The sequence below is a fragment of the Vigna radiata genome, chromosome 8 (assembly GCF_000741045.1).
Source record: "Vigna radiata var. radiata cultivar VC1973A chromosome 8, Vradiata_ver6, whole genome shotgun sequence".
In the NCBI taxonomy this organism is placed as follows: Eukaryota; Viridiplantae; Streptophyta; class Magnoliopsida; order Fabales; family Fabaceae; genus Vigna; species Vigna radiata.
Window position 1 is genome coordinate 13077840 of NC_028358.1, and position 21935 is coordinate 13099774.

The 21935-nt window shown below is 33.2% G+C and overlaps 1 protein-coding gene across 3 annotated transcripts; it reads right to left on the minus strand.

The window, feature by feature from the left end:
* Nucleotides 1–5289: 5289 nt before the first annotated feature.
* Nucleotides 5290–12875, minus strand: LOC106769861 (GATA transcription factor 1). 3 transcript variants are annotated; one of them, XM_022784690.1, is made up of 4 exons: nucleotides 12758–12875; nucleotides 12295–12420; nucleotides 10941–11113; nucleotides 5290–6191 (listed from the first exon to the last, which is right to left on the minus strand). In XM_022784690.1, exons 3-4 carry the CDS (start codon nucleotides 11109–11111, stop codon nucleotides 5610–5612), a joined length of 753 nt encoding a protein of 250 aa, XP_022640411.1. In that variant the 5' UTR covers nucleotides 11112–11113; nucleotides 12295–12420; nucleotides 12758–12875; the 3' UTR covers nucleotides 5290–5609. The 3 variants fall into 3 exon arrangements, with proteins under 3 accessions (XP_022640411.1, XP_022640410.1, XP_022640412.1); XM_022784689.1 differs by lacking the exon at nucleotides 12295–12420; XM_022784691.1 differs by lacking the exons at nucleotides 12295–12420; nucleotides 12758–12875 and adding an exon at nucleotides 11532–12275.
* Nucleotides 12876–21935: the final 9060 nt, after the last annotated feature.

Below are 21935 nucleotides of genomic sequence, written 5' to 3' on the forward strand. Positions count from 1 at the left end.
CTTAAAGTATTCAATGTGGCTGAACAAATGCAAACATTATTTAAAAATGTGTTTCTTCTAATAAACACAAGTGTTATGCACAAATAACGTCATATAAATTTTTACTTGAATAAATACAAACGGGTATACTTGATTAAATAAGTTTTTGCTTGAATAGAAAATAAGAATAATTCCTTTGAAAGGAGCAAGTCTTAAGAATTTCACAATAAATGTCAAAATATAATAAATGTTTATTATATGTTAGTAAGGATTTATGCTTTTCCATTATTTCAAGAAGATCTTGCAATGTCTTAACAACATTGAGATCTCTTAAAGAGCACGATGGAAGGTACTTTATACAAATAACTTTTTATAGAAAAGACAATATGTCAATGTTGTTGTTAGACACCTAGAAATAGTGATGAAAAACAAGATATGTATTATTCACTTTTCACACAATAAAAACCAAAGCTTACAAAGGAAACTTGTTTTCCTTTCTCATAGGTTTCTCCTTATCACAAACATTAACTCTCCAAAGCTCTCCTTGTTCACTTTTCACTATTCACTTTTTATTACTTTTATCTTTAAATTTCGTCCTAACTCTCTTATTACTTCCATGCCTAACATTACTCTCCTCCATCAAAACAACCTTATCTTCGAGGTTGAACTTTCAAAATTTAAGCTACTTGTAGCCCTTGTGACTAATTTCTTCATCCATGCACTCTAGTAACTCCTTTAGCTAACTAAAGTGATATTGTTGACACGTTAATATCATTCATATGTTCTTTACCACCATCCTTATTGATGACTTGGTCGTAAATCTTGCAAATAGTTATCGTATGAAGCAAACGGGCAACACCATGATTTGTAACATCTAAAAAAATATTATCGGTACCATATTAACAATTTCTGTCACAGAAGTCCATTTTACACCTGCTCCATAATCATGAGATTGGCCTTCAGATTCAATGTTTTGCTCTTCAAACTTTAGAGTAATTTCGAAAACCACCTTCAAATTTATCTATAAACTAAATTCTTTTTTACTCATGAGTCTTTGGGCCAAGACCTCACAGATTTGCTTTTGGTACCACTCCAAAAGTCCTCTTATCAATGGAGGTATCTTATCTGTATATAAACTCATGTTCATCTCTTATTTTTTCTGATGTGGGACTTTGTTTGTACCCAACACAATAATCTTGACAAATCCAATGCCTTTAATGTCAATCAAACTCATCTTGGACAAATCAGTCTNCGACAATCTAACCAACCTCCTTTTGTTATATGTTTTTTGTGATGAAATACTGTAAGTGGTCTCAATCTTAGTGGTGCAAACTAAAACCGAATGACTAGTAAAACTTATCCCACATCAAAAACTACAAAATCAATCTTGATTGGATTCAAAATTTCATTTAATCCTTTAANTGGATTGAGAGCGGTGAGAGCATCAACCATGGAAATATTGGTGGTGTTGGCAGGAATCTTGTTCTTCTTGTAAAGCACTTGTAGTTTTACAAAGAAATACTCCCTCAAATGGTCTTTTGGTGTTGGATTTGCTTGACACCAATATCTTGAATTCTTGGATGAAGATTTTCCCACTCCTANTATGTGTTAGTGTTGTCAAACTCTCAAATAATATGTTTTTCTCGTTGTCTCNAACTATCCTTAGTAGAGTTGTTGTAAGATCTTCCTAAGAAACATTCTTAGGTTTTTGTTGCAAATTTTGAACCAATGACTCGCATTTCCCTCCACACCGATGAAANTCAAATGTAACTTTTCTCTTACCGTGACATTCTACACCTTAAAGAATTCCTTTACTCTTGATATCCATCCTATCCCTTCAAACGTGGGTAAATCCACACTTTTCATGATGGTCACATCCATCTTCACCACCACCATCTCTTAATCATTGACTCATCCCTCCAAAGCATTCATTCTATTTTCCATAAGTTCCCTTCTCACAGATTTGGTAGGTCAGACCAAATTGTTAGACACTTAGAAATAATGATGAAATAACATGACAGAAAACGACAAAGTCTTGCAATGTATTATTCACTTTTCACATAGTAAAGGCCAAGCTTTCAAAAGAAAATTGATTTCCTTTCTCACAAGGTTCTCCTAGTCAAAAACACTAACTCACAAAAAAACCCCTTAGCATCCCACAAATATATAGACTTTCTTAGAAAGTCACCCCTTATAACAACTAATCATTTTACTACTTTTATCTTTAAATTTCTTCCAAACCCTCTCTTTACTTCCATGCCTAACCGTTGCAGAGTCCATCAACTATAGCAAGTCTATGCTTTGCTTAAAAGGTGGAGAGAAGTTACATGTATTTAATGTTAAATCAAGAACATTTAATGTATCTAACAGCTTCGAGCATGACTATATAGAATTTGCAACAACTCTTTTATTATCAAACTTTATATAAAGATATTTTTAAAAAAGAAAGGTTAACAAAAGTCTTGCACTAAAAGCATGCACAAGACCTTAAGTTATCCTTAGCCTTTATAACTGTAAGGAAGAATAATGTTTATGTTCAAGAACAACCTAAAAGAGTGAACCAATATTGTATTTGTTATAAGATGTAACCTTTCTTTTAGTGAGTAATGTAGTGATTTTTTAAATCATTTTCATTGTAAACTTTTCAAATTAATCAAACAGTGATTGCATTTGAAACAATACTCAATGAGTTAGTCCAGAGTGGCTAGATTCTAAATGATACTCAGTTTTAGCTAAAAATGATTGTTTTCCAAAATATACTTAGGGTTTTAGCTTGGAGGCATTCCAAATAATACTTATGATTATAGCCAAGAGTGGTTACATGTCCGAATAATACTTGGATTGTTTTAATCATAAATCAGCAAGGTCCAAACCATATTCACTTGTAAACAACGTTAATATGCTATATAATTAGTTGATCAAGAATTAGATTAGTCTATTTTTACAAACAAACCAGTATAAAAGTACCAAGATTAAATCTTTCTTCTCTTAAACTATTTTACTTTCCATGTTATTAAAATTGAATTAACTAAAGAATGAGAAACTTTATAAGCTAGGCTTTCAAAAGTATTTGATAAATCATCTTTCAGTTCAAACTCTTACATTGACTAAGCTTCACCATTGTGAAAATTTTGAAAAGTTTTAATACATAATGCAACCCTTCATTTTGTATATTTGACTTATTTTTCACATCAGGTTTATGATTACATAACTTGAATGAGAAGAAGAGGACCTTATGAAATACTAACCTTTATAGGATCATCCACAAAAAGAGGATTATTCTAACAAATATCCACAAAAAGATTGACAAATAACAATAACAACAACAACACTCCTTTCTCTCCCACTACCATCACAACAACAACGACAATAGTCATCACCAGAATACAACAACAACCACAACAACAAAAACTCAACAAGAACCACAACAAAAAAAGAATCAACTACAATAACAACAATCATAACACAATGACCACTACCACAACAACAAGAATAATAACAACCATAACAACAATATGGTAACAACAACAATAACTACAACCACAACAACTACAATGACAATTAGAACCACAACTAAACAACAGTGATGACCCAACAATATAAACAATCACACATAACCACAGCAACCACCAAAGCAACAATAATCACAACTTAAATTTCAACAACAATCATAATCACAACAATAAAAACACCGATGACAAGAATAACAACTATAACAATTAGAACAATAACAACAAATTCAATAAAGATGGATTGAAATGACAATAATTTTATGATTTAATTGATTTAAACAAGAGATCAATTCAGTTCAATGCAATATAAAAATTTTAAAATTACAAGTAGGAAAAATAATTAAGAAATTAAATTAAATTAAAAAATTTTACACAAAAAAGGTCATTGTAGCTTATTGAAAATAAAAATAAATAAAAAATTATTGAAATTAGAAATGAGATATGTTAGAATCTCTTTTACCTGTAATATATGGATTGTATTCTCAACATAATAAAAATATATGATTCTATTCTAAATTATGAGAAGAAATCAAAATTATGATATAAAAAGTGGATGACAGATAGCAATAGCTGTGGGAAGACTAAATGAGTTCTATATTATATTCCAAAACATTTTATCATTTTGGTAAATGCATAATAAAATACTCTGGAGCTTTTATACTTTGGAAAAATAGAACCAATCAACTTAGGTAACCAATGGTAAGAGAAACAAACTATAACTATCAATCAATTTGAAATTTAAAATCTATAACAATAAGAAATAAATACTATAGGTGAATCAAAGTTTACTCTGATTCTATTACTACTATGGACTTCCTTTCTTAAGGATATGTTAGTGGTCATTCTTGTTATGCTTTGACTGTAGCTATCCACAATATGATTTGGAGGCATGTTTGTAGCCCTTCTGCTACATTCTTTAGGTGTTAATAATTACGAGCCTTGATGTTTGGAAAATAAAATATGCCTATCTAAGGTAGAAGCTTTGGTTTGAATAATACCAAATTCGATCCTCATAGTCAAGATTTCAAGTTCAATTGCTTGAACATAAAGAAAATAGTTAGAAGAAAAGATCTCCCTAAAGACATCAACTAAATTCTCTCACCAAAATAAATCATTAACAAAACCTCTAAATACTTCGTACTAATTACATAGGTAAAAAAAGAAAAAAAAAAGACTGCTAATGATAAAAACATGTGCTTTAGTTAGACTATTTTATCTTTTCTTAATACTCTTCCAACTATAAAAACTGCTAATGATAAAAACATACCTCCATCAACACCAGAGTCAGTAATTAGTAAACACTATCCTTCTCTCAAAAGATTGGCCATTCAAGCCCCCAAGAAGGTATTCTGAATTTTTACAAATTGTCATACATGATAAAAGAAACAAACGTATTTGTGCTGTAAATTCAATGTTGCATCACTGATAATCACTAGCTCAAGGACAATATACAGATCTGCATTGCAATAACCATTTCTCAACACAAAAGTATTAAGGATCAACCATATAGAACCCTTGCAACTTATATCCATGTATGCGAATTGTAACCAAGGAAGACAATGAAACACAAAGATTACACATGTAGCCACCAATTAGTCAAGGCTTGATTGATTCAAATTTTTGTTGCGTACATTTTGACCCTTTAGAAGGAGAATCAAGTAATAACTTTACATCTAAGATAAGACAGCATTTATCTTTTCTTTCTTCAAATACATGAATAATGTCATCACTCCTTGAATGGTGACATATTTCCTCAACAATCAACTGCACCACTACTGTCTTAACAATTTAGAATTAGTTCAGACAAGAATAATAGCTTTCCTTCGGAAAAGGGACCACAATCATCATTCCAGCAACTTACCTCTACATGTTACAACCTTAAAAAATAGCCAAATCAAATGATCCCAATTTGGCTTCCTTGTTTTCTGCATAACAAATACACAAACAATTTAAGACCTTCCTAACTTCATTTTCAATCAAGAATTTTGACTTCCCTGTCTAAAACCAACCCATAGCAGAAATGAACAAAAAATTAAATTAGAATAAATCAAAATCGAAAAGAAAATCAAATCTCTAAGTCCTAGCTTGCTGAATGCTAACGGCACTACCACTTTGCATTTATCCCATTCCCATTTGCTTCTGCCTCCTCATCTCTACTATCTTCCTGTGGGAATTAGAATGCAAATCACTACGAAAAGATGGGCTACTAGCAGGACGGTATTCAGGCACAAGCCGACCAGACTTAAACCTAACCCCACATGCATTACAAAGTGTTTTTGGCCCAAGGGGACCTGCCCGCCACTGTGGAGTTTTTTCAGCTCCACAGTGCTGACATTTCCTCCCAATTGGTGAGATTTTCATCCCTTCTTCTGCCTTGGAAATTTCATTACTTGGTTGTCTCCACCAGACTTGCTGACCAGAGTTTTCGTCTGCAATGCCAGGGCGACACCTACTGCGTCTCTTGCTTCGTGCACGGACTGGGACCTTAAGGTGATCACAACTGTTTAGGAGGGAAATACTGTTACTGCTGTTATTACTGTTGCTACTGCCTGTGCTGTCCTCAAGAACTGGGGTTGTTACTGGGGTTGATTTTTTAATCTTGGCTGTATCAGGTTGAATACATGATAGGTCAACAAATGTTTCAACAGAAGGAAATGCATCTTTGTTAGATAGCCATTCAAGCTCCTCTTCGACAAACTCCTGGAACATGAAAATGGGGACATGTTTCAAGTCAACACAGGCATCAGACCAATGCAATTAATCATAGATGAGTAGTAACCTATGGATCAAGAAAATAATGTCAACACAGTTTTTTCTTTCTTATAAATTGTGGAACATATGTGATACAGTACCACACCACAAAAACAAACAACAGAAGAGAATATGTGAATGAAATATAAGACAGCTCTTAGATTTATCTGCAAAAGAAAATACAGCAAGATAATCAATCCTATTGCCTAGAGCTAGGCTCCTCTAGAGTAACCAACAAGGTTCTGTGTTGAAGTATAATGTCTTTATTTTATTATTAATATTTATGTTAGGATTTTGTTAGGGGCTTCCCACCCTTTTACTTTTCACAACTACTATCTTCTATAAATAAAGTAGTAAGTTATACCAGGCTTTCTAAGTAAAATATAAGACTTTTCATTTTCTCTCAACTTCAAGTTATGTCTTCTTTGTCTATCGTCGTCAGCATCATCTCTCTATCATTTCCGCCGTTCGCTCCGCTGTCCATCGCCGCCGCCGCCCAACGTCGCTTTCTTCGGCAAAGTCAACGGTTAGGTACGCCTTGAGAAGCGCAACCCAACCTTGGTGGTCCCGTCCTCCGAAACCTCCACACCAGCCGCCACGCGCCGCTTCTTTCCGGCTAGTCTCGGCCGCATAATAGCACGCGTCGCCTTCCCAGTGTTGGAGTTACACCGCGCTATTGCAGATCGTCTCGCTAGGGCTTCTTGAGTGTGTTTTGGTTCCTGTTTCTCCGTTTCGTTGGCTTGGGCTCATACCTAGGGTTTTCTCCCTCACGCTTTTGAAACCCTGAGTCCCATTTCTTCTCACAGTTTAAAATGGCTTCTTCTACTGGAAGTAATTCCTCTTTATCTGCTATCCCTATCATTGGGGTGATGCAATCCTTACTGCCTGTTTTCTAATCAATAGGATGCCTTCTTTCTCTCTTGAGAATAAAGTCCCTCACTCTGTCATTGTTCCAAATGACCCTCTTTACCATGTCTCTCCTTATATATTTGGATGTACTTGTTTTGTTCATAATGTTTCTCCAGGTCTTGATAAACTCTCTGCAAAAGCTATTAAGTGTGTCCTTTTGGGATACTCTCGCCTTCAGAAAGGGTATAAATGTTATTCTCCCATCAACCAAGAGGTATTATATGTCTACTGATGTCACATTCTTTGAAGATACACCTCTTTTCTTGTCCTCCTGGAGGACTGTTCATTTGTTCAACAAATGTTTCCTCTACCATCATGTGATCCCTTGGTCACTCATGCTTCTTTACCTCAAACTCAAAATGCAAATGACATTGTTCCTCCACATCTTCTCACATATCAGCATCGAACACAATCTCAAACTCAGAACACTGAAGATCCTCGAGACTCAGATCCTCCTTCATCAGATTCCCAAACCATGGATCCTTCACCCTCTCTTGACTCAGATAATAATTGGCCTATTGCCCTTCGGAAAGGTATTCGCTCTACTCGTAATCCTTATCCTGTTTATAATTTTTTGAGTTATCATCGTTTGTCTCCTCCATATTTCTCTTTTGTTTCTTCCTTATCTTTCATTAAGGTTCCTAATAATGCTCATGAGGCACTTAGTCATCCTGGATGGTGACAAGCAATGATTGATGAAATGCAGACACTTGAACACAATGGCACTTGGGACCTTGTTCCTCTTCCTCCTGATAAGAAGCTTGTTGGTTGTAGATGGCTCTATGCTATTAAGGTTGGTCCTACTGGTGCAATCGATAATCTCAAAGCTCGTCTGGTAGCTAAGGGATATACTCAAGTGTATGGCCTCGACTATTGTGATCCTTTTCTCCTGTGGCTAAAACCAGTATTGTCCGTATTTTGCTTGCTATGACTACCATTCATCATTGGTCCCTATGCCAGTTGGAAATTAAAAATGTCTTTCTTCATGGTGATCTAGAAGAAGAGATATGCATGGAGCAACCTCCTGGGTTTGTTGCTCAGGGGGAGTCTGGGTTAGTTTGTAAATTACATCGTTCCCTCTATGGCTTGAAGCAATCACCTTGAGCTTGGTTTGGTAAATTTAGTCAGATTGTGTAGAATTTTGGATTGAAACGATATGAGGAGGATCATTCAGTATTTTATAGTCACTCTTCTCCTGATAAATGTGTTTATCTTATGGTCTATGTTGATGATATTGTCATTACAGGAAATGACGTCACTACAATTGCTCAATTAAAGAATCATTTGTTCAACCACTTTCAAACCAAAGATCTGGGTTGGCTAAAATATTTCCTTGGTATTGAAGTGGCACAATCAAAGGAAGGTGTCATCATTTAGCTGCAACTTGCCTGTATGTGCAATAAAAACTGAGTCACCAATGTTACAGTATAAGGTAGGAGGGAAGTGAGGTCGAATGGTATTGACCGTAAAGGCCCAACGGTAGACAAAGGGGAATGGTCAGGCCAAAAGGTGGACAACGGGGAGCGACTAGGCCGAGCAGTGGACAACGGGTAGAGACTGGGCAAAACGGTGGAAGGCGGGGAGCGACCAGGACGAACGGTGGGAAACAGTAAACGACCTGAGCCGAACGATTGAAGAATCACCATCCTAACTGTGCAGCGGTTAGGGTGGGCGAGAGCTAATTACAGAAAAGGGGGCTTTATTTGAGGAGAATATTCAGTATAGGATAATTAGAGTAAATAAATATATATTCCAGGGAAATATACAATATATGATATTTAGAATTAATGATATATGCTAGGGAATTATAAGGGGAATATTTATATTAAATATAGCTATATTCTAGAGAGATATGGGCGGGAAATATTATAGTATAAATGTTAGGTTCTTGAGTTTGGAACCTAACAAGAACTCACTCAAAAGATAGAAACAGAAAGAAAGAATGGGTATTCTGTATTATTCAGAGTAAAAGAAACCTTTTTTACAAGGAAAGAGTTGGGAGCATAACCTCCCTGGCTGAGGGCATAATCCCTCTCTACACAAGCTAATTGCCTGACTTTACACAAAGTATATTCGATGATGCTCTACGGCGTTACATTAGCTCTTTTTATAGCAGCTCTGACCCACTTCTCCTGTTTCAACCGACACCCCCACACGCTTACTCCTAAACCCATCTATCCTATCATCATATATCCTAACAATAAATAAAGCTAGAGTCTAGGGTTAAAGGCATGCTTTTGATTATTGAGTTTTGTAACAAACATTATTGTCTTGTGAGGGAGGTTATGCTCCCAAAGTAATTGAAGTAGTTTATGTTCCCAATTATTGTTTACTTTTGTTTATTCAGATATTACCATCAATAAAAGATATTCATTCATTCAATTCCATTCTTTCATTATTCTTTTGCTTGTTTTGAGTGTGTGAGAGGTTGTTCTGGTTATGTCTCCTACTCGGATACGTAACAACTAATCTTCCCTTGTATAGAAAAACTCCACACTTATACGTGAACCCAGTGCTAGCCTTATCATTGTTTCCTTGTTGCAGCTCCTCTATGACTTTCCTCCTTTTATTATCTTCATGCACTTCTGCCACTAAATCTTTGAAGTCCAGCAAAACAGGTATATATCATACTCTTCAGTTCTGGTTCCTCAACTTTTCTCGACAAAGCATCAACACCTTTATTCTTATTTCCAGGTTTGCACACTATCTTGAAAATAAAACCCAAAAGCTTTGACACCCAGCTTACTTGAATTCTGTTTGTAATTCTCTGTTGCAGCAATTGTTTAAGACTCTTCTAGTCTGAGTAAACATTGAATTTCCTCCCTATTAAATAGTACCTCTAATGTTGAATGGCTAGAGCAACAACCATTAACTCCCTCTCATATGCTGACTAAGATACGTTTCTAGGGCTCAAGGCTTTGCTAAAATACGTCACAGGTCTTCTATCTTGCATTAAAATTGACCAAATTCTAGCTCTTGATGCGTCACACTCCAACTCAAATTTTTTTTTGAAATATAGAAGGCATAATACCGGTGTTGTATTGATTTTTCCTTTTATCTCTTCAAATGCCTCCTGCACTTCATCACTCCATCCAAAACTTTCCATTTTTGTCAAAACTGTCCTCTAACTAACCACTCTTCTAATTAGACCACGTCACTATCCTGGCTCTTCTTTCTCACATATACCCTTCCCCATCTTGAATTGTGCTTCTCTTCATGGGCTAGAGGCTCACTGGGCCCATTTAATAATTGTTCCCCATTAATATGGCTCCACAATATGAAAACCTTGGAACCACAGTAATCATTACAAGTACGTGAAGAGACAGGATAAACCATTTATTTACCAATCTAAAATTTGCAATACAATTATGCCAAATAGAAATAAGTGAAAATCTCTCAGCACAATTTTCACTAACTGATTTAAAATATCAGAAACCCCAAATCAGATAAATAGCACTACTAATAATCACCACTATAAGTGCCCACCAGAACATTCTAATCCAGCAACAAAAGCTGCACCTTAATAAAAACAAGTTGAAATCCAATTAGAAACCTTTTATACTCACTAAAAGATATCCCATGTATCTTCTACAATCCACTCACCCAAGCCACCAGTTCAAATTCCAATTTCAGCTGATTCCAATCAAACCATATATTCATAAATTGTTTCTCTTTTTGCATAACAGAAGCACTGACAATTAAAAACTCAAAACTCAAAAACCAATATAATCTATTTTTTATGGGCCATAAACATTCCTAAAGAGATCAAAATGGGAATATCAAACTTACAGAATATGAATGGTTCGGATCATCTGGTACCAATGAGTTAAACAATGATGGGTTGCCACATTTTGAGTTAAGTGAAGGACAGGATTTCCTGTGTTTGTTTTCGTCATCATCTTCCTCGCCTATGTCCAACGAAAAATCCAAGAGGTCATCCACAGAACCAATGGTCTCCATCTCTGGAAAGAACAACATATTTAAGCCTAAGAGTGCATTTATAGAGATATGAAATAAAGGAACAAGAAAAATGTGTAAACAAAATACATAAAATAGTGAAGAGAAGTGTATTCCATACAATACAAGCATGCAGTATAAAAAATTTCAAATTTCTCAATGTTTAAATGACAGCATTATTAAAGCCACAAAATAAATCAAGTTGTGAATAAGATGTCATGTTTACACATATAACATAGTTGTGAATAAGGGATGAGCCAGTAAGAGACAACATTTTATCATAAACGCTCTCCAAATTAGATGAAATCTATCCTTTAGTTAATCTAAATTTAAAGACCTCATAAGATATGACTGCAAAGTAAACTTTTGATCAAGGAGTTCCCTTTCTCGGAATTTTGGTGAGCATTGAGACTGTTGCCCTACCTTGGAAAAACTTTTGCTGGCTTGTTTGAAAAGGTTAAAGGTTTTAAAAAAGTCTGCGACCACCATTTTGGCCACAACGTCAAGGATTTTAGCTGGTTTGTGTAACCACAATTGTGGTCGTATCAGTCACATTTATCCACAATTTCCTGCAATATCAAGAACTGCAATTGCAATTTAAAATCTCTGTAAAAATAAGGTGACTATATTTTGCATAAGTTTGCATTGCACACCATCCGGTGCAGAACAACAGGCTCATGATGCTCTTTTATGTAATGATAAGAAGTGAACTTTAAACCTAATTGAACCCTATAAAACCGGTTTGTAAAGTAAGATTTACACCCACTTATATATTCTAAATTAGTTTTATCTCTAATTGATATAAGACTTCTAACAAATCTCTTTCCGCCGAGGTATATACATCTATATACATCTCGTACGTAAGACTAAACATTAATGGATGGTCCACGAGTGGAACAATATGTCCAACAATCAACAAATTTTACTATGATAGACTTTAAACCAAACTCTGATATCATATTAAAAAGTGAGTTTTAAGCCTAACTCAACCATATAATACCAACTTGTAAGATGAGGTTTTTACCTAGTTTTATATTTTAAATTGGTTTTTATTCTGGTCGATGTGAAACATTCACTATGTAACATGTTTTAGTCTGGTTCTAGATCATTTCCACATATTTTCTTGAAAGTTTTAGCTTATGCTTTCTTCTTATGAAGTATGGACATTCTTTGGTTAAGGTTGCACCTGGTCCCAGTACTAATTTTTGTTAACTAGCTTTCGTCAATGATTTTAGTACAAATAGTGAGGCTAAACTTTTATGACAGTCTGCGAGCTCTGCTACTACTTGCTGCATTTGGTGGAGTGAAACACCTGTATTTTGAACGAAAATATCACTACCTCTGCAATTGGTTCTGAATTAAGAATGAACTATTGGCTTCAATTAGGTGTAAAGCATATTCTCTATTGAATAGTGCATCTTTTATGTATACATATTCATATATACCTTAACCCAATGATACCAAGTCACACATACTGCAATCTTTCTGGGTAATCCACAATTATTTCATGCAGAGGAAAGCCACAAATTAAACATGAAGGAAAAATAAAAAAAATGAAAAAACAACAGGGGAGAATAAGGGTTGGGAGAAACTATTATGAGAAACAAAAGCATGGGTATAAACCAAAACAACAAAAGGCTGAGACTTACCAGCTTTTCAAGTTGTATGTACTTGTGTTGTTGCAGTATCAAATGTGAGAGAAGAAACCCCAGAAGAGAGTTGGTTCGGAGCGGGTGCGAGAACAAGATGGTGAGGCACGTGTAGGGATTAGGAAAGACTCATATGGAGATTTTTTTTTTTCATAGTTGTATTTTGTCTTTTTTTTTTCAGATAATATCTATATTTTATTTTTATTTTCAAATATAAATAAATTAAAAAAATATATATAAGAAATAATTTTTTGTATAATATGCATAATTTTATAGACAATATTATCTTTGAAAAGTATTCTGATAAAAGTATAATTATTCTAAGAGTAAACTAAATAGAATAATGTTTTCAGTTTAAATATAAGGATATTGAGTATTTTGAAATTTGATAAATGATTTATTTTTATAAATTTTCTTAAAATACAATTATTTAATTGAATTGAATCTTATCTCTTATAGGTTAAATTTAGGAATTTTTGTGATGATTTCTCGGATGTGTATAATCTTTATATTAAAATTCATTTATGTATACAGGATTTTTCTATGACTATTAATAACCATTTTTTATATAGATTTTACTGTCAATTTTATTTTTATTAATGTAAATTATTTTATTACTTATATTATCCTTTAATTTTTATTTATTTTTTATAATTATTTTTTAAGAATATTTATTAATTATTTTATGATTATTAAATTAGAATATTTAATTTTTATTTTTTTTTATAATTATAAGATAAAAGTAGCTACGTTTAAGCATAAACCTATATGTATTTCCCTGGGTAATTTATGTGATGAAAAGATTTGCAGGTTTTTTCTCTTGTAAATATTATGTGATTAAAAAATTTGCATATTGTGCATTCAAAAATAAGAGATTATTTATGTACATAATAATATTTTATTGGTTCAAACTACATTTTCCAAAAGATAATGAAGAATTAAACTGCATTCAACATGTTATTGATTATATATTTAGTAATTAAATATTAATTTTGACAGTATGTATGCATTAATAATTTCTATATATATATATATATATTATTATGTTTAATTGCTTTAAATATATATGTTTGTCCATTGAAAATTTAAATTTATAATAATAATATAATATGATTAAATATAATGAAATTGAATAAAAAATAATAGAAGTTAAAGATTTTATATTTATTCCATTAATTCCGATTATATTGTTGTGTAGTTTTTTCCTAATACACATTGTCTTTTTGTTTGCTCAGAATAGACTTTTCTTGTACTATGAGATGAGCATTAGTATTCAATTACTAAGATTGATGCTTTCTTGATAGAACACATTGGAAGCTCCTTTCTATAGGATTCCCATTAAATGAAGCATTATATTCCATTTCATTAGAAGACGGAGTATGTATATCTCCACGAATTTTGAGACTTGTTTTCCCTTCATATTCTATCCTGTCTCATTAATTTTCTTATTATAAGATCTATCTTACTTATAAATATTGGAATAGAACTTTTCTTATAGAATTTTTCTTGAAAAACATTTTTCAATCTTTATCATTGTGTTTCACTAGTAAAACAACATAAATTTATCACGATTATGTCAGTTATAATTTACCTTACATAATAACTGACATAATTTACATAATAAGTGTGGTGGTATTTTCATAATAAATAGTGTTATACAATAATCACTAAGTAGAGATAATGCAAAATATACTAGGCGATTAGTTGCAAGCTTAGTTGCAAGCTTAGTTGCAAATTTGCAAGCCTTATTCACGTTGCACGATTTTTGGAAGTAGTGCAAAATTTTCTCAAACGGTTGCTGCTTTGATTTGAACATTCTAGATCTTTTTCCATAAGCCACATTAGTGAAGGTTGGGTTGTTGCAAATCTCCTCTGCAAGCCATGGATTTTGGCGCATCAGAATGCCTCTCCATCTATAAATAGACATTATTCTTCTTCTAGAAACACAGCACAAGCTTCACACATCTAATCTCTCTCGTTATCTAATTCTTCTCTCTCTTACATTTCTTTTATTAAATATTATGTTATTTATATACTTTTTTTAAAGTTCTGGAAGTTTCTATTGTGTCATAGAAACTTGCACAATACATCGTGAATAAGTTTTTTAAGAGTAGTAAATCTACATGCCTCAGGATTTTTATTATGTTTGTGATTTTTGTCGGCTTATATAACAATCTTAAGAACTTAATGACTGAAGGTATGGACACCAACATCAACTCTACATTAGAGAAATCAAACGGTGTTTTTGGTATGCAGACGATCTTTGTGGAACCTTTCCTGCATATTTTGAAAGTCGAAGATACCACTAAGGAGTGTACTGCTACAAGGGCTAGGACATTATCTACTAAAACTCTATAAAGGTATAAGAAAAAACTTTATCACAAGAGTAAATTTATTCTTAAAAATTCCTGTCCCATTGCATCTAACCCCACTTTTAAAAGAAATAGAGTTAGGAACGACAATTCTTCTGAGGTAAATATAGTTGAAGGATAAGTTCACTAGTGCAGCAAAGGGAAACAACCGCGATTGTTTTTTACTATACGTCGCGGTTTTAGAACCGCGGCATATACGGGCGAGGTAAAAAGTCTGGGACTTTAGGCCGCGGTTCCAACCGCGGTAATAACCTGGGGATATAACAGCGGTTCTTTATTGAACCGCAGTCAAAACCCATTTTTTTTAAAAAAAAATTCATCTAACCTCTTGGTCGCGGTTCTAACCGCGGTAATAGACCTGTTGGAACCGCGGCCTATTCCCCTTTTTTTAAAAAAAAAAAAATCGTCTAACTTTCTACCGCGGTTTTGGCCACAATCGCGGCCTATTCTCCTGAATTATTTTTTAATAACAAGTGTGTTTTTGTGATATCCAGTATCACAAAAACAGACCTGCATATCAATGCAGATTCAACACAATAATCAATATTTACATCCAATTTCGATCCATACGTTAATATTCTAACTTTAAAATAAAAAATCATACTATCATAAAAATTATACAATCATACAAAATCTAAGGATACAAAATTATATGATCATTCAATCACATATTCAATCATACAAAATTATACAATCTAATAAAAGTAAAATTTAAACATTAATATAAGAACCTGATAGTGTGAAAAGCCAATAACAATGAACAACCCACGATCAAAATGCTAGAAAATTCAACTCTAAAAAATTCAAACCTGTAAAAATATACAAACAAATATTAGGTTTAGAAATAAAAACAAACATCAAAACGCAATTTACCTCTAAGGGGAAGAATCGGAAAAACCAATAAAAAGATGTTTTGAATGTTTTTGATCGGTTAAAACTCTTTTCCAACATTGACAATGGCCACGACACCGAACAAAAATGGGTTTAAACGGTGAAAAATGATTGAAAATGGAAGCAGAGGATCATGTGACGAAGGAGGCTCTGAAACTGTTTGCGTGTGAAGAAGAACAAAGATGATGTCACTGATCCTGTGTCTTTTATTTTTGTAACCTAAACAGGGGAATAGACCGCGGTTCACCGCTTAACCGAGGCCTATTCTCCTGAAAAAAAAAATTCAAAATACATCTGAAATGACATTTTTGAAATTTTTTTCAAACTTTATGTCGTAGTTCACCGCCAAACTGCGGCCTATTCCCTTAAATATTCAAAATTTAAAATCTTGCAGCAGGAATAGACTGCGGTTCCACTTAAAACCGCAGTTTATTCCCCCTGCAAAATTCTGACATTCCGCAAAAGCAGTGTTGAAAAAAAATTTCATGGGAATATATCGCGGTTGTGAGGAGAACCGCGGTATATCCCCCTGCAATTTTTTTTCTGCAAAATTCTGACTTCCCGCCAAGTCAGATCTGAGAAAAAATTTCAGGGGAATATATCGCGGTTCTGAGGGGAACCCCGGTATATTCCCCTGCAATTTTTTTCAGATATGCTTTTGCGGAATGTCAGAATTTTGCAGGGGGAATAGAGCGGTTCAATGAGGAACCGCGGCCTATACTGTCGATATAATTTCAAAAATGCCACCGCACAATATTATGCTTCGGTTTCTATTGAACCGCGGCATAATGTGTGCAGTAAAAGATCGATTTTTTACTAGTGGTTATAACTATTGCAGTCATTTTTGAAATAAATCTTGTGACCAATGTGAGCAAATAGGTAGTGGACGTGATGTATCTTCAATCTTTGTGATTTTGACTATTCAATATATTTCTTCTCCATTACTCTTATGTTCTATTATCGATCTTAAGTGCATGAATTGATTGATTTCATATCTATGAGTATGTGATTATTGTACACAATGTCAAAACCTAGACTAAATAGAAATATTAATTGATTGATAATCTAGACATAGAGTTCATCATTGGTCATTCCTAACATCCGAATTTAATGTTTAATGTGAACTTTTAATAAGAAAATGTCTAAGACATTAGGATTCTTATTAATAAGTTTAGAGTTATCTCTATGACATTCAGACTTGTTAAATAATGGTATGAATTCTAGATTCGAAATGGAAGCATATTATTTAGTGTTTTGCATATTGATTTGATGGATGAAATCTAACCTCAATGAAGTTTTTGCTCTATATTAATTTCATAAATTTTATTTCTTTCTTAGTTTTAGATTTATTTCACACACATCAACAATTTTCGTTCTTTTAAAGTTCTTAGTCTTAATTAGTAAATAAACATATATTTTCTACACAATGCAAGTCTATATGTGAAACGATATCTGAACCTATCTACTTTATTACTTGTACGATTTGGTACACTTGTCAATTTTTAACAAGTTTTTGGCGTCGTTATCGGGTACTAGCGTTTGGTTTAGTAATTTGAGTTTTATTTACCAATTTAGGTTTATATTGTATATATTTTGTTCATATTATTTTTATTTTTACTTTTTTGTTTAGTTAACTTTTATTTATAAATAAAATAATTAACTTTTTAACTTGTCCTTTATATTGTTTCCTTATTTTGCATGATAGACACAATCATCATGAAGCTTTGCCAACCCAAACTAAAGATTATTCATAAAAGATGAAGCTTAAAATGATAAAAAATATGTGTTGTTAAAAAAGTGAAAGCTATTGAAGATTCTTGCTTAGGAAGGACTAAAAAGGTGATTTGTGAAAAGTTGGAGCCTTATAAATGTGATGAAGAGAAGAACCACACACGAAAGACCTATCACAAACCATGAATATCAAACGTCGAGCTAAAGGATGTTAAACAACTGTTTGTTAGGAGGCAACTTAGTATTTTTTAAGTTTTTTTTTTTAATTTTCTATTTTTTTTAACTTTTCACATCAGTCATTAGGCTACTACTTGATAATGGTTGAAAAACCGTTATTTTCATACTTAATTTTGATATCAAATGCATCCTTATTGACTTAGAAACTTGCTTTGAATCATGTTTTTTTTTTTAGTTTTGTGAATGAAAGAGTTGAGCGCCGTTTTTGAGCGATGAGCGGTTTGGACGCGGACTTGGACCTGTTTTATGTTATTTTTATGATCTGTTTGGGCTTGGACTTGTTTTCTGTTATTTTTATGGCCTATTTAAAGACCTAGACACCCTAGAGAATGTATCTTTTGATGGCTTAGGCATAGAAACACACTTTTCACCCCTTTGGGGGTAGATTTGGAGATGATGACATCTCTCCTTTTCTCCTTTTTAGGGTTTCTATCTTCATTCTTTCATTCCATTCACCTAGTTTCTCCATGACGATGGGGAACTAAACCTTATTTGTTGCTGGGGAAAGATGTAACCTCTAAACTCTCTTGTATTTGAATCAATTCTTTTTATTGATATATGCTTACTTCATTAATTGTTAGAGTTTTCCTCTTTGCTTAATGCATACATCGTTTAACTCATTTGGTGGTATGATCCTTGATTTTGTCGATACGGGGACATACGGGGAAATCTAGAACTATGGAAATTCTCCCAAAGGTAGTATTGCCTATACATAGGAATATGTGGTAATATGAGGATTGGTTGCATAAACACTCATGTGCTTCAGAATTAATTATTAGGGATGCTAGGAATCGTATGAACTCGTAGTTAAGGATAGACTTTCTTACCGGTGACAGCGGTATTAAGTGTTTTAGAGATTGACATTAACATTAATGAAGAAGAGGAATTCTTATATGCATGAGAGTGATTAGGTGAAATCTAACTTCAATAACATATTCATCTCATATTTTAATCTTCATTCATCCATCCAATTTTGTGTTTAACCTCAATTGATCAAATTGCATTCATGTTTATTTTTCTGCACTTTATATTTAAAAATCCCAAAATATTATTTTTATAGTCTTGATTAGTTAAGCAAAAGCACAACAGTTTAGTGCTGTGAGTCTCTTGGGAAAACGATATTTGGACTTACCATTTATTATTACTTGATACGATCTGGTACACTTGCCAAGGAGTTAACACTATTGCTCGCCTAGCGACAAAATGCCATTATTTATATTTAAGTACTTATATTATTCTTTTTCTTTATTATTTTTATTTTCTACATTATTGAATTGTCGTATTTTAGTTTGTGTATGCATTTGCTTAATTGTCAATTGTATCTGAACTTATTATAATCATGTTCATGAATTGAATGTTTGGATGGTCAACTATGTTAGATACTCTCGAACATTTTCTTATCTCATATTGTGCATATAGTTGAGATAACTTGTAACATACATTGATTATGAGATATTGGTATGTTTGAATTTAGAGAGTCCTTGTTCAATGCGAGAGTATGACTAGGTTTTCTTAATATTTGAATGTTAAGTGCTTATGTGTAGAGAGTTGTAAGGAAAACAATTATTGCCATGAAATTGATTTTTGCATGATTCTTATTAATATAATCACATAAATGTTTAGAAAGGATAAAAGCAATTGTTTTTATTTATGTTTAAAGCTACTTAGTCAAATAGTCAATCTTAATTTGTGTTAATCATATGTTTTTAACCATTTTTATCCTAATTGTTTCATTCTTTTACCCTTATCCTTTAGAGAAAAAATATCTTGTCTCACACTTTAGTCAAGGAGAACAAGTTAATGTTCAGTAAAATAAAGGTATGAGATTATATTAGTTTAAGGTAGGTATAAACACCCTATTAGGGTATGAGATTGGATAAGTTTGGGGTAGGGTTTCAATACCTTACTCAAAAGAAAAATATATATGAGAAAAAAGACAATAGATTGCTTCTTAATCACTGCATCCTTTAAGGAACAGATTCACACAGGGTACCAAAATCCAAGACTCCTAGCCCTTTTTTAGATATTTTAAAATTCTTTTTATAGTAGTAAGGTGTGATTCTTTTGGATTAGATTAAAACCTGGCACATGGGCAAACATTATGCGTGATGTCAGAACGACTGTCAATAAGATAGAGTAAAGAACCAATCATACCTCTGTACATCTTTTGATCAACATTTTTACCTTTCTCATCCTTGTCAAGATAGTAGTTGGTTGCCATAGGTGTGGCTTCTTCTTTGCAGTCACTCATCTTAAACTTCTTTAGAAGATCAGTGCAGTATTTTGATTGACGTATGAAGATACCATTTTCTTCTTGTTTGACTTGTAGTCTAAGGAAGTAATTCATTTTTCCCATCATAGACATTTCAAATTCCTCCTACATAGTTTTTGAAAAATTATTGCATAGAAGTGGATTAGTAGAACCAAAAATAATGTCATCAACATATATTTGTACATATAATTGATCTTTTCCATACTTTTTGATGAAAAAAGTTGAGTTAACTTTACCCCTTAGGAAATCTTTCTTGATTAGGAACTCACTCGACCTTTCATACGGGGATCTTGGTGTCTGCTTTAGTCCATACTGTGCTTTTCTCAGATTGAACACATGGTCAGGAAACTTAAAGTCCTAAAAGCTAGGGGGTTGTTCAACAAACACTTCTTCTTTGTTATAGCCATTCAAGAAGGCATTTTTCACATTCATCTGGTATAACTTGAACTTTATCATCGATGTAATAGCTAGGAGGATTCTGATTGCTTCCAATCTAGCCACATGAGTGTACGTTTTATCATAATTGATTCCTTCCTCCAGGCAGTATCCTTTGGCAACTAATCTACCTTTGTTCTTAATAATTTCTCTAGAGTCATCCATCTTGTTGCAAAATACCCATTTAGTTCCAATGACTTGCTGAGTTGTTTCCCTTGGAATAAGTTCCCGTACATTGTTTCTCTTGAATTGATTCAACTCATCTTGCATGGCCATGAACCAGTTCTCATCTAATAGTGCATCATTTATGTTCTTGGGCTCAATCTGTGACACAAAAGCTACTTTCATACAGAATTGGTTGAGTTGTCTTCTAGTAGATACACCCTTGGAGATGTCACCAATGATATTGCTTATGGACATGTTTCTAGGAGTCTTCCATTCCTTTACCAGCTTAGTTCTAGGAGAATTTTCACGACCTCTGGACTTTAATTCTCTTGAATCAATTTCACTTTCCTGTTCTTCCCTTACAAAATCACCTGCTTCTATACCATTTATGGAATGCATTTTATCAGTAGCATAGTCAATATGTTCATCAAAAGCAACATATACAGATTCTTCAACATATAAGGTTATTTTATTATATACTCTATAGGCTTTGCTAGTAAGGGAATAACCAATGAAAATAGCCTCATCAGCTTTTGAATCAAATTCATCAAGATTATTTTTACCATTATTGAGAACAAAGCACTTGTTGCTAAAGATTCTCAAATGTGTGATGTTGGGTTTTCTTCCTTTAAACAACTCATAAGGTGTAAGCTTCAACAAGGGTCTAATGATTGTTTTGTTGAGCACGTGATAGACTCTACTGACAGCATTTGCCCAAGGTCTAATGATTCTTTCTCTCAACCATGCCATTTTGCTGAAGAGTTCTGGGAGCTGAGAAGTTATGAGATATCCCCATTTTAGCATAGTAGTTGTCAAAGTTTTCATTCTGGAATTCCCTGTCGTGATCACTTCTGATAAACTTGATCTTGAGATCTTTTTCATTTTGTATCATAGATGCAAAGTTCTTGAATATCCTGGAAGTATCACTCTTGATAGCAAGAAAACAAGTCTAGGTATATCTAGAAAAGTCATCAACAATTACCAAACCATAAAGATTTCCACCCATGCTTTTGATTCTTGAGGGACCAAACAGATCCATATGAAGCAACTCAAGAGGTCTAGAAGTGGACATTTC